The 13,719-nt window shown below is 34.7% G+C and overlaps 2 protein-coding genes across 2 annotated transcripts; both read left to right on the top strand.

Moving 5' to 3' along the window:
• Positions 1-3,684: 3,684 nt before the first annotated feature.
• SBE2.2 (starch branching enzyme 2.2) lies at positions 3,685-9,442 on the top strand. Its single transcript, XM_078301118.1, has 21 exons — positions 3,685-4,260; positions 4,658-4,815; positions 5,044-5,294; positions 5,388-5,486; positions 5,586-5,628; positions 5,708-5,767; positions 5,863-5,943; positions 6,055-6,171; positions 6,282-6,365; positions 6,456-6,577; positions 6,677-6,796; positions 6,941-7,070; positions 7,213-7,323; positions 7,437-7,565; positions 7,670-7,773; positions 7,884-8,176; positions 8,278-8,378; positions 8,529-8,606; positions 8,690-8,845; positions 8,938-9,012; positions 9,109-9,442. The coding sequence occupies exons 1-21, from the start codon at positions 4,125-4,127 to the stop codon at positions 9,193-9,195; spliced, it is 2,535 nt and encodes an 844-aa protein (XP_078157244.1). The 5' UTR covers positions 3,685-4,124; the 3' UTR covers positions 9,196-9,442.
• A 959-nt stretch (positions 9,443-10,401) lies between these two features.
• LOC144553039 (uncharacterized) lies at positions 10,402-11,780 on the top strand. Its single transcript, XM_078301110.1, has 4 exons — positions 10,402-10,775; positions 10,897-11,007; positions 11,221-11,301; positions 11,410-11,780. Exons 1-4 carry the CDS (start codon positions 10,524-10,526, stop codon positions 11,482-11,484), a joined length of 519 nt encoding a protein of 172 aa, XP_078157236.1. The 5' UTR covers positions 10,402-10,523; the 3' UTR covers positions 11,485-11,780.
• The last annotated feature ends 1,939 nt before the right edge of the window (positions 11,781-13,719 follow it).

Below are 13,719 nucleotides of genomic sequence, written 5' to 3'. Positions count from 1 at the left end.
TAGGCAAATTATATGCTAATAGGTTTTTTCCAGAGGATATATGTATTTAGGAACAGTGACCGAGGGGGAGGAAATTCATGCACCCAGAGGGACAGAGAGGGACAGAGGATTCGGAGTCCTCGTTTTGGCGCTAATACAGAGTTTACAGGTAGTATAGGACACTTTATATTGTCCTCTCCATGAGCCAACGAAATTGTGAGAAAATTCTCCTAAGCAAAACCGTCCGATTCATTTTAACTGACGCAGATCGTACCAATCCAAGCACTTGAGGATCAATGATATCTCCAGTACTGAAAACTGGAGAGGAAGGAAGTCTTCGTCGTGGGAGTGACGAGAGGCTTTCGCCTTCGCGTGAGTGCCTGGAATTCCTCACGCCGTTTCATTTCACCAAAACGGTGTTCTCCGAAAAGGCCCAGATAAACATTCTAATTTTCTGTGTGCTTCATCTCCGATTTTTTTGTTTGTTTGTAGCGTTTTAAAAAAAAATTTAAACTTGTGACAATGTATTTAAAAAAACTAATTACATTTTCACTATATATGTGCTGAATATTTTTTTATAAATAAACCAATTGACAATGTATATAAAGCTAAATACGATAATACAGTACTACAATATTTTACTAAATAAGTATAAAATTACAAACAACGAAAATTCCCTAATTTGGATTCACTAAAAGATAATACAACACTACAATTAGTAAAATCTACATTTCACTAATTATGATGCTGCAATGCCCCCTTGGGGGCAGGGTGGGCCCCAATTCGAAAATTAAAAGTGACCGGCCCCAGACGCAGTGACCGGCCCCAATTTTTTTTAACTTTGTACTTGCAGACAATTTTACATTTACTCTTCCGTAAATTTAATCTAGTGTTTTTTTGTTCTTCTCTTTGAAGAATGTTGGTGCAAAAAATGTTAAATTTGCCAACGTCATAAAAATAATTTATGACAGATTACATAGCACAAATGTTGTTTGGACATTGTCTTTCTTAAGAGAAAAATAGTCTCAAAGAAGATTAAATTTGTTGACATCATAAAAATAATTTCCGATGGACTACATAGCACAAATGCTGTTTGGACATTGTCTTTCTTAAGAGAAAAATAGTCTCGAAGAAGGTTAAATTTGTTGACATCATAAAAATAATTTCCGATGGATTACATAGAACAAATGCAGCTCAGACATTGTTTTTTACCTTAAATTTAGATTTTAAATTAAAATTATATAGACCAGATACTGATTAAAATTTATGAATATACAATTTATAATTGAGGAGGGATCCAATTACATCTTTATAATAAAAGGTTTAAATAGCGTTTATCGTGTCATAACGGCATGGTTAAAAAAATGGCACTATGGCCATATAGCGCTGATAGCGCTATAGCTTTTATGGTCCGAAATCGTTATAGCGACGCTATCGCGCGCTATTTAGAATCTTGTTTATAATTTAATGAAGTTGTAGTTTGTATAGACCAAATCTACTAAGAGTTTACATGTGTGTGTATTGTAACCTACTTTAATTACAAAACGTGCATATCAAATTAATTTTTTTTATAGCGCATTGCAGCATGATAATTAGTGAAATGTAGATTTTGCTAATTGTAGTGTTGTATTATCTTTTAGTGAATCCAAATTAGGATATTTTCATTGTTTGTAATTTTATAATTATTTAGTAAAATATTGTAGCACTGTATTATCGTATTTAGCTTTATATACATTGCCAATTGGTTTATTTATAAAAAAATATTCAGCACACATATAGTGAAAATGTAATTATTTTTTTTAAATACATTGTCACAAGTTTAAATTATTTTTTTAAAACGCTACAAACAAACAAAAAAATCGGAGATGAATCACACAAAAAATTAGAATGTTTATCTGGGCCTTTTTGGAGAACACCGTTTTGGTGAAATGAAACGGCGTGAGGAATATTGTACTTAGCTAGTGAGAAATTCCAGGCACTCACGCAAAGGCGAAAGTCTCTCGTCACTCCCACGACGAAGACTTCCTTCCTCTCCAGTTTTTAGTACTGGAGATATCATTGATCCTCAAGTGCTTGGATTGGTACGATCTGCGTCAGTTAAAATGAATCGGACGGTTTTTCTTACGAGAATTTTCTCGCAATTTCGTTGGTTCATGGAGAGGACAATATAAAGTGTCCTATATACGACCTGTAAACTTTGCATTAGCGCCAAAAAGAGGAGGGCCTTTCCCCGTTTCATGAGAAAAACCAAAAGATTTAATACTTTTGCATCTCAACCTTCTAAACATTTATATTTGTGCTTATAATTCTTGCAAGCAACATTTTCGTATTATCATACTATACTTGAAAAATAATTTTATACCTATCTAATAATATAACAATTTTTTTTTAAAAATATATATATAAAATTTGGTCTTCAAGCACATTTTATAATGAAGATCATATGAGCGATTCGAATTGAAAATTTGGACCTTAAAAATGAAAAGAAAAAAAAAATGCAGGGCACAATTTAGGAACCAAAATAACGAGACATTCCATTCAATGTGATTTATACATTATTTTATTAAAATCGTTTATGCACCGTCCAATAGAAATAATTTTCTATCTATTAGAAAAATAGTACAAGATATAAAATTTGATCTCCAATGTTAATATATAGATATTTTCCAATGCTAATATATAAATCATATTGGGCTGGTCTGAATCGACAATTTAAATTGCAAATTTGAGATTTAAATTTGCTGGACTTTTTTTTTTCTCGATTATATTGACAATGAACTTATTTGATAGTTGAGACTTAACAATCAATTATATAGTTATTTATATTCAAAATGTAAAATTTTAGAATTTAAAAATTTTAGATAGATTGTGTTTATATTTGATTTAATTTAAGAATTAATAAGTGATCTGGTTTGAAAAATAATAGTTAAATTTTATACACTTGATTGCTGATCAGATTGAATTACAATTTATATAAATTTACCTTTTTTTAAGTCTGATCAAATATAGATTTGAATATAATATATATAAATTTATCTTTTATAAGTCTGATCAAATATAGATAGTTGTGAATCTCTCCTCTTCACAAAATTGGATGTTTAGTAAGACGAAGAATCCGGATTATATCATATTACAAATTTTAAGTATGAATATATTAAAGGTAGGGTGTGATGTGCTCACCAAGAGGGTTTGATGAGCACAACTTCAAAAATATATCGGATCGACTTCAAACGTTGAATTCAAACCATTGAAATTCATGTACTTTATGAGTGATGCATGTACATGCAAAATTTTGAAAGTTTTGAGTTTATTTGCTACAAAATCAAGCGGTCAAAGAAATGACAAAAATTGAATATATAAAACAACTTATAAATTAATTTATAAAATGTTCATTCCTTTGACCATTTAACCTTGTAGCAAACAAACTCTAAACTTTCAAAATTTTGCGTGGACATGCATCACTCATGAAGTACATGAATTTCAACAGTTTAGATTCAGTGTTTGAAGTCGATCTGATGTGCTTTTGAAGTTGTGCTCACCAAACTCTCTTAGTGAGCACATCACACCCTAGCTTTATTATAATCTCACCTGATGTAAATAAATAGGAGATTTGATAATGTGAAATTAAAAATGTTCAAGGGGGCTTTAGAAAAATGAAAAAAGAGGTGGGAATTGGTAACGGCCTTGGGCAGCGCCAGCAGAAAAGGTTTGGCCGTTCGTTCCTGATCTCCCCCTACCACATACACTATTACACACACTCTCCCACCACCTCACTCTCTCTACTTCTATTTTCCATCTCCTCCTTATTTTAACATCTCTCTTATATTTCCTTGAATATCTTCCATTCTCCATCACCTCTAGTCTCTCTCTCTCTCTCTCGTGCTATTTCTGAAAACGACATAATTCATGGGTCCCATCCCAAATATAGCCATGCGTCTCCGCCGGACACGTTTCAGCTTGTCCCTGGCCTGAATTAGAATTACTGACTTACGATTGAGAGCACCCCAAACAAAACCCACCTCTCCCATATTTACTTCTCTCCTCCCTTCTTTGTCGGTGATCTCGAAAAATTGTTTCTTCTTCTTCTTCTATTTCTTTTCTTCTTCCTTATTTATTATACCCTATTAAAACCTCTTGCTAAAAGGATGGCATTCGCGCTATCGGGATCGGGGATTCGATTTGGCGGAGTTGCGCGGGCCCCAGGGGCTCGATCAGGTGGCCAGGCTGATCGGAGGAGCTCTCTTGATCTCTCTCTCCTTCTCAGAAAGGATTCCTTTCCGAGTATGTTTTTTTACTATTCCTTTTCTTTTAGGGTTAATTCTCAATTCTTTCTCATTTTTTTTTATTGATTTTTAAGGTCTTTCAAAATTAGCTGAATTTCTAGTTTTTTGTTTGAACGTAGCAACAGTTTGTGTTGTTGTAGACTAAATGTTTGAAACAAGAATTTAAGATAGCAAACGGAAAAACTTTGATTGGGAATTAAATGCTGGTTATTATGATTTGTTGATCCGGTGAATTCTGTATCCTCAAATTCATCCTAAATTTTGTTCTATGCTTGAGAAGAACTTACTTTTGATATCTAAATAATTAAAAATATGCGTTCAAACTACAGAGCTAACAATATTCTGCTAAAAAATTGGACTTGTTATCTGATTAACTGATAACTTTCCTTCGATAGGGACTATACTGTCTGTTAATACATCAAATGAGAGCATTTCTACATCAAAAATTGTTGCTGCATCGGGAAAGGTTCTTATTCCTGGCAGTGAAAGCGACGGCTGGTCACCCTCTTCTGATTCTGTTTCAAGTACCGAAGTTCAAACCGAAAATCCCCAGGTTTATATCAAATTTTACCAGCAGATTTTATGACATCTAATTTTAATTAATTTAATCTGCCAAAATGCAACTAATGCATTTCCAAAATACAAATAAATGGTAATGGATTATGCATATTTCTTGTAAAGAGCTTGTTGGAGAACTCATTTTTTTTCAAAGGAGTTCTCTAACAACATAATAAATTAAAAGGATTGCCGTTATTAAATCACATTATCATCTTAATCCCAGGAAACAAGTGAAACTGTAGAAGACGAGAGTAAGGTTGAAACAATAGAGACAACTGCACCTGTAGAAGAAGCTACAACTGAAGTTGACAAAACTGATAGCAGCATCGAAGGAACAACTGGTACAAAAGTAGTGACCACTGCAGAGGAAAGTATGACTGATAAACCCAGAGAGGTTCCACCGCCTGGCAATGGCCAGAGAATTTATGAAATCGATCCCATGTTAGAAGGTCACAGAACACATCTTGAATACAGGTTACTTTCTAGTTTACTGTTTATTAAATGCCGCAGAGAGATCTTTGCTATAGCAAGTAGTGAAGTTTGTTGTACTTAATTGGGTGAAAGCAGGTATAGCCGGTACAGGGAAATGCGGTCGCTCATTGATCAGCATGAAGGTGGCTTGGATGCATTCTCGCGTGGTTATGAAAAACTTGGATTTACTCGCAGGTACAATTTACTCTACTTCAAGAACATTAATAATAAAAGAGCTTTAGTGTGCAATTATTTATTAAAGTAAACTCAAATTGCTCCCTTTTTTAATTACAGTGCTGAGGGTATTACATACCGGGAATGGGCTCCTGGAGCAAATGTATGTATATTCCCCTCTTTGTTTGTACATAGTTTGAATAATTGCCTGCTATGGGTTTGACAACTTGATTTTGTTTCAGGCTGCATCATTGGTAGGAGACTTTAACAATTGGAATCCAAATGCTGACGTTATGACTCGAGTATGTTGATTCCTCATTTATTAGACAAATTAATTTGGTAATATAGGAATGATAGATTTACTTTTATGTAATTCTAATATTTAATGAACTTACAGAATGAATTTGGTGTCTGGGAAATATTTTTGCCTAACAATGCTGATGGGTCACCGCCAATTGCACACGGATCACGTGTGAAGGTAACCATTTAACTTATACTGTAGCACTTTTCCATTTAGCTAGTTTCCCTTTCTTTGGTTTAGTGGAATAAATGTGTGCTTTATTGTCAAAATTTGTTCAATCTGTTGCAGATAAGGATGGATACCCCTTCTGGTTTGAAAGACTCTATTCCTGCATGGATAAAGTACTCAGTGCAGTACCCAGGAGAAATTCCTTACACTGCCATCTATTATGATCCTCCTGAAGATGTACTCTCTCTCTCTCTCTCTCATGTGCTTGCATTCATTTTTTCGATCATTATTTCACAAATCAAGAAACTTACTGTTCTCGTACTTATAATATGTGCATGATTTTGCAGGAAAAGTATGTATTCCAGCACCCTCAACCAAAAAGACCAAACTCACTGCGTATTTATGAGTCTCATGTTGGCATGAGCAGCCCTGTTAGTACCTAACTTAACAAATTTTTTATATCGATCCCTTGAAGTTTATGAAATTTGATCTGAGGTGGTGATGAAATTATGCTTTAACAGGAGCCCAAGATAAACACCTATGCTAGTTTTAGGGATGATGTGTTGCCTCGGATAAAAAAACTTGGATATAATGCTGTTCAGATTATGGCGATACAGGAGCACTCTTACTATGCTAGCTTTGGGTAAATTCTTGTTCCCTCCACTATATTTTGTTTGAGTGTGTTTTGCAATGGCCATAATTCCATTTTTAACTTAATTTTTCTTTTTACTTATTTTTTCAGGTACCATGTCACAAATTTCTTTGCACCAAGCAGCCGATTTGGTACTCCAGAAGATCTCAAGTCACTCATTGATCGGGCTCACGAGCTTGGTATACTTGTTCTCATGGATATTGTACACAGGTTATTCCAAATTTTCTGTCAATAGATGTTGATTATAATTGATCTTTTATTATATTGCTGTGCTGTTGACTATTTAGTTTCTTTCCTAAATAGATCTAAATAAATTAAAGGGCTTTTGTTGAGGCATTTTTGTTGTATATCCAGCCATTCATCAAACAATACATTGGATGGATTGAATGGGTTTGATGGGACAGATGCCCATTACTTCCACTCCGGTGCACGTGGCTATCACTGGATGTGGGATTCCCGCCTTTTCAACTACGGTAGTTGGGAGGTACAATTTTAAACCTGTCCAAACTGTCTGTGCAATTTTTCAATTTAAATCTTCTTTCTTTATAGGAAAATATAAGAAAAAAATATTTTCTGAGCACTATCTGTTGATTGAAAAGTTCCAATGTTTTCTGATCTACTTATAGGTGCTGAGGTTCCTACTGTCAAATGCAAGATGGTGGCTCGAGGAGTACAAGTTTGATGGTTTCCGTTTTGATGGCGTCACTTCTATGATGTATACACACCATGGTTTACAAGTAATTAAGCATCTGATTCCATTTTCCTTACGAGATAATATTACCCAAGAGCAACTTGAGGCATTCTCTTTTTTGCCCTTGTGTGATTGTGAATTGCTGCATTGCAAATGTAGGTCGCGTTTACTGGCAACTACAATGAGTATTTTGGATTTGCAACTGATGTCGATGCAGTTGTGTACCTCATGCTGGTCAATGACATGATTCATGGTCTTTACCCTGAGGCTGTCTCAATTGGTGAAGATGTATGCATATATTCATTCTTGTTTGGTTTATATGTTGATTTTAAAAATATTGAATGCAAACAAATTGAAATTTTTTGTGATTTTGTGTGTGTGTTTATTTCCAGGTGAGTGGCATGCCAACATTCTGCATTCCAGTTCAAGACGGGGGTGTGGGTTTTGACTATCGCCTTCAAATGGCAATTGCCGACAAATGGATTGAGCTTCTCAAGTGAGCATTTTTAAGCGACATATATAACACTATTGTGCTTATGGTGTAATATTATTGTTTCTCTTGTTTTTGAGCTGTTTTGAATTTTGCAATATAAAAAAAAAATACAGGCAGCCAGATGAGTCATGGAAGATGGGAGACATTGTGCACACAATGACAAACAGGAGGTGGTCAGAGAAATGTGTCGCCTACGCAGAGAGTCATGATCAGGCCCTTGTAGGTGACAAAACTATTGCCTTCTGGCTGATGGACAAGGACATGTATGACTTCATGGCCCTTGATCGCCCCTCTACACCTCGAATTGATCGTGGCATTGCTCTTCATAAAATGATCAGGCTTGTAACCATGGGTTTGGGTGGTGAAGGGTACCTCAATTTCATGGGCAATGAGTTTGGTCATCCTGGTATTTGCTTCATTTATTTTTTGTTTGTTTTCTCTCTCTATCCCATGCTACTGGCATGATATGATTGATGTTGATATGTATTTTTGTTCTTATGATGACAGAATGGATAGACTTCCCTAGAAGTGAACAGTTCCTTCCAGACGGTAAATTCGTCCCCGGTAATAATAACAGTTATGACAAGTGTCGTCGCAGGTTTGATCTTGTAAGTACCATAATTCAGTTTATATCTCTAGTCTCTAAGAATACTAAAGTTTCTTTTTGTAAGTTCATAGTGGCTCTTGTTTCAGTCCCGCAATATTTGAGGTATTTCAAGTTGTTAATTATTATTTTTTGTTTCAATCCACTTGATTAGGGCGATGCTAATTATCTGAGATATCGTGGACTGCAAGAGTTTGATCAGGCAATGCAGCATCTCGAGGAAAAATATGGTGTACGTACTGTTTCTCTCTCTCTCGATGGATTTTGCAATTTGATTTTGAAGGATGCATTGTTGATTATATACAATATGTGCAGTTCATGACATCCCCTCACCAATATGTCTCAAGAAAAGATGAAGGTGACAAGATGATAGTTTTTGAGAGGGGCGATCTCGTCTTTGTTTTCAACTTCCACTGGAACAGCAGTTATTTTGACTATCGTGTTGGCTGCCTTAAGCCTGGCAAATACAAGGTATTTTTTTTCTTCTTTAAATACAAATCAAGAGTAAGTGGATGATGAAATGGTAATCATGTATGCAATTTTTTTTCTTTTTACCTTTTCAGGTGGTTTTGGACTCGGATGACCCGCTGTTTGGTGGATTTAGCCGTATAGATCACAATGCAGAGTTCTTTTCCATTGTAAGCATTTGTTTATGGATATTCCATTTATCCTTGACCAAAAACAAAAGATGAATTATTTATTTATCATTATTTTTTCATTTTTTACTATTGCAGGAAGGGCATTATGACAACAGGCCTAACTCTTTCTTAGTGTATGCTCCTAGCAGAACTGCTGTTGTTTATGCTCTCTGTGAGGAGTGATTTTGGAAACTGACTATAAAAAGCTAGAGAATTTGTGATAAAAAGGTGGAGAAATTGAGATTATTCATCTGTTGTGCAGCCTCCTTTAGTGAGATTTAAGGTTCTATTCTGAGCCGAACTGGTTTAACATTCCGCAACTGCTTTAGCGGTTTGTAAATTCCAACCTTTTGTAGTTCTAAAATTGTTAAAACTTAAGCACTAGTGTGTATTAACTATGATTAATATATTTTCTTAGTTGACTAATAAAGCTGCTTATAGAGAATAAGCTAGCATTTTGATGCTTAATGCTTGTTGTTAGCTTAGATGATATTTTGTTTAGATGACATCGTAGGTGTCTTTGCTGATATCACTTTGAGCCTTTGTAGCACGAATATGGACACAGGTGTCTCTGATACAATACGCTATAACGTGTCCTTTTAGATTGAATTTTAATTGAGATTCGAGTGCTAGTATTGTGTCGGGCATGGACAGAGCATGGTTTTAGAAGTGTCTGAGCTATTGTCTGACACGTGCCTTGAGATGTAAGCAAAATGCAAATGATATCTCTCTTTCGGGGAAAGATCTGATTGCAATCAACAAAGGCTATCTTAATATATTATTTACTATAAAAATACAAGATATTTGCCATTAACTTGAGTTGGGCTGTACTTTATAACAATTTTTTTTTATTGCGATAAGGTGGTGGTTGCCAATGTACAGTAATATTTATACAGTTCTCTATACCTTGAAGACTACGTCTATCCTGTAATCTGCATACATCAAGGCTCCCTTTCTGGCTACTCTCTCTCTACTCTTTACCTGAAAGCACTTGCCTCACATCACATTCTCTACCAAAACTTTCCATATGACTTTGCAACTGAGACCTATCGCGTAGAACAGCCTTTCTTTGCAAAAGCTTTATATAATTTTAAAATTTTATGTGTAAGATTTTTCAAAAGAAGTAAAACTTGTAGAACAATTTTGATAAGGGCTAAGGATGGTGATGGGAATACCACCTAATCATAAGCTTATATTGGACACCAAGCTAATGTTACTATCTATATGAAATATAGCATTAATTAATTGGGGGCCGTTTTAATTAGTTTATCTTTATGTAAATCAATTAACTAGCTGTACCTGTGAGGAACCACATGTGAGGCAATGATGTTGGACCTGAACCTTTGTGGGATACAACTATTTTACCAGGATGCTGCATTTTCACACTTCCATTTTACCAGCTGAAGTCACTATCATTCTTTTGTTGGAAGAAAGCCATCTCTTATTTAACCAATTAGGTAGATACAAAGAGATTGGTGGATTGTTGAGTGACAGAGTAAGCACAAGTAGAGATGCAGAACGAAACACAAGCGAGAGAGCAGCAACTCCAGTTGATGCGAGTCAATAACACTTCGCATAATAACAGGGGCACTTCGGTCGATCAAGAGGAAAGAGAAGATGATGATTCGGCTAGGTCGGCTCTTTCCGTGTTTCGTGCCAAGGAAGAACAAATTGAGAGAAAGAAGTTGGAAGTGAGGGAGAAAGTTTTTGCACAATTAGGCCGTGTCGAAGAAGAATCCAAGCGATTGTCCATTGTTAAGCAAGTAAGCAATAATATAAGCTCTATATGAAAGAAATTTTAAGTAATTTCAAATATTAATACATATTGATGAAAGAAAGATTATAAATTTGACTGCATTAATTGAGCTGCAAGTTGAATTGCAGGAACTTGAAGGAATGGCGGATCCGACAAGAAAAGAAATTGAGTCCACCCGTAAGAGAATTGACTCGGTAAACCGTCAGCTAAAGCCTCTTGGACAAAGCTGCATAAAGAAGGTTAAAAAAAAAATCAAAAAATGAATTATCTAATATTAAAGTGAAAACTTTTTTTTAAGAAAATAACTCTGTTGATAAATGATTTTAAGCCCTCGATTGTTTGAAAAGTAAATTTGAAAGCTAGGAAGCCTGCCTTTTTTTTCCCCCATTTGAAAAAAAAAATAAGAGGAAAGGTCAATAGGTCATTAATAATTAGTTGTTTGCTATGTATAGGAGAAAGAATACAAAGAAGCACTTGAGGCTTTTAATGAAAAAACCAAGGAGAAGGCTTTACTGGTCAACAGGCTCAGGGAGGTGATACACATATTTTCAATATGACAAATATTCAAGGGATTTTGTAAAATTATGTGCAATTTAAACTAACATCTATATTTACTTTATCTTTATGCTTAATCTAAACAGTTGGTTGCTGAAAGCGAAAGATTAAGGATGAAAAAGCTGGAAGAATTGTGCAAAACCATCGACTCGCTTGGCTAAAACTTCATATGTTGTCACCAAATTATTTGTCTTTATGTTTTTAATTCTATTGCCTTTCATTCTACTTGATGATCTATCTGTGTTGATTTAAATTTTTTCTTTGCGTGGCGTGCATAATGTATGAATCACCTTTAATGCTCTGCAACAAGGAAATGAAAATGCATTTCCTCAATCAGGTTTCTGTGTAGTAGAGATGTAGAGTACTAGATTAAATATCTCTATGCACGTAATGTGTTTCTGTAATTAATATATATTATGGATTTTTTTTTATAAAGCTAAAGTGTTGGGTTTACTAAGTTTCAGTATTTTCTTGTCTAATTAATATTGTCTTGTATCATAATTTTTAAATCGTTTGATTTATAACCTATGGTTGGTTTATAGAGAAAGGGGAGATGAAGAATAGAAGGGAATGAAATGTAATAGAAAGAAAGATTAATATATTTAATTTTTTTGTGTTTGAATGGTTAATAAATTTAATTTTTTTATGTTTTATTTTCTGTTTAGTTGATTAAAGTTTAGAAGATTAATGAGAAATTCAATGACTGTTATAGGATTGTGATAAAAAATTTATATTAATATTATAGAAGTAAGATATAGTATTGGATATTTGTATTATTTTTTCTAAAAGTATTTATTGTAACAATTTTTTTTTCATCCATTACATTTCAAATTAGAAGGAGAACTAATTCTATAAATTATAATGATATAAGGTTAAATCTTTCACCTCGTGTATCATTCACTTTCGATATAATTTTATCAACAAAATACAATTCAATGAATTTTTTTTTTTTCTTTTCATTACCTCCCGTCCTCTACTCTCCATCCAAACAAGGTGTAAAGAGAGTGAATCAGTGAAGGAGAGCAGACATGAGTTCAGTGTAAAAATTTTATTCGTCCTTGAATCAGAGGTGTAGAGAAAGGTGGACTCCTCTGCGCGTCTCCTCTCTTTTCTTTCCACCTTTCTCTACAATTGAAAAACGCCCTATAGTGTAATCTTCCATTGGCCATAGTTCTTCTATACCTATGCCCATATGCCGTATCGGTATGGTTCCATGTTGCAACTCTGCTTGGATACCCGATAATGAAACCAATGGAAAATGTGAAGGAGATATGGAATGCATCATGGGAAATGATCAAACAGAGAGGCTATCTGTCGATGAAAGAATGGGTGGTCAAGTTCTCATGCGTAGCGTGGCACATTTGGAAACAAAGGAACAATGTGGTGTTCAACAACATAGAGACTGCTGCTCTAGTAATAGCTAAGAGATGTATAGATGAAATGAAATTGTGGTTGTTTTTCTGTTGAATTACAACCTGGTACATTGAGGTGCCGGGAATAGCTGTGATGTAACTCATAGGGTATATATTAATCACTTGACAGCTTCTGTCAAGTTTTCAAAAAAAAAAAAAAAAATTTATCGTCCTAATCTGATAGAATAATATCTGAACTATTGAAAGCAAAACAAAAATATATATATCTGAACTATTTATTTTAATCTGATACGAATCTTAAAGATTCTAGTGCATCTAAATTCTTCATATATACGTACGTACTCATATAGTCGTATTCGTACGGTTCCGAGGGAATACTCGAATTCGCATCCTCATATATCATATTTTGCGTGACTTTTTGGAAATTTTCACCGCAAAATGTGAGATATCTCAGAGGATACGCACTCATACTCACTCCCACTATCTTTCACAGTCTAAATCCTCCGCACAACTAAACACACCCCATTTTCTCACTCTTTTTTACGCCCCCATTCACGACCCGATACAAATTTTAAAGTAGAAATCTGTACAGAGAATCTAAGTTCACAAACAAAGCCAAACAGTTATTGTGGAGCCGTGCTTGCGCAGGGAAGGGCTTTTACATTAATATATATATATATTTATTGTTTTCTTGTCGTAAAAGCAATTTGTTGGAGTTGTTGAGTGACTGAGTGAGAGGAAACGGCAGCGGAGATAAATATGATAAGCACTCTGATCGAATTCGCTATCAGCGTCTTCTCAATAGTCTTTCGCTCTCCCAGTTAAGTTTTCGGCCCTTGTAAACTCTATTAATTTGCATTTAGGTCCCTGGTGAAAGTAGGGCTGCTAATGATTAAGGTTCGGCTCAAACTCGGCTCAGCTCAATGAGAAGCAATATGATTCGGCTCTAACTCAGCTCACTTTTAAAAGAAAAAAGATCAGCTCGGCTCAGCTCATGTAAGCACTTGGCTCAACTCGGTTTGG

The sequence above is a fragment of the Carex rostrata genome, chromosome 4 (genome assembly GCF_964058835.1).
Source record: "Carex rostrata chromosome 4, lpCarRost1.2, whole genome shotgun sequence".
NCBI lineage: Eukaryota > Viridiplantae > Streptophyta > Magnoliopsida > Poales > Cyperaceae > Carex > Carex rostrata.
This window is presented reverse-complemented; position numbering and strand designations above follow the sequence as displayed.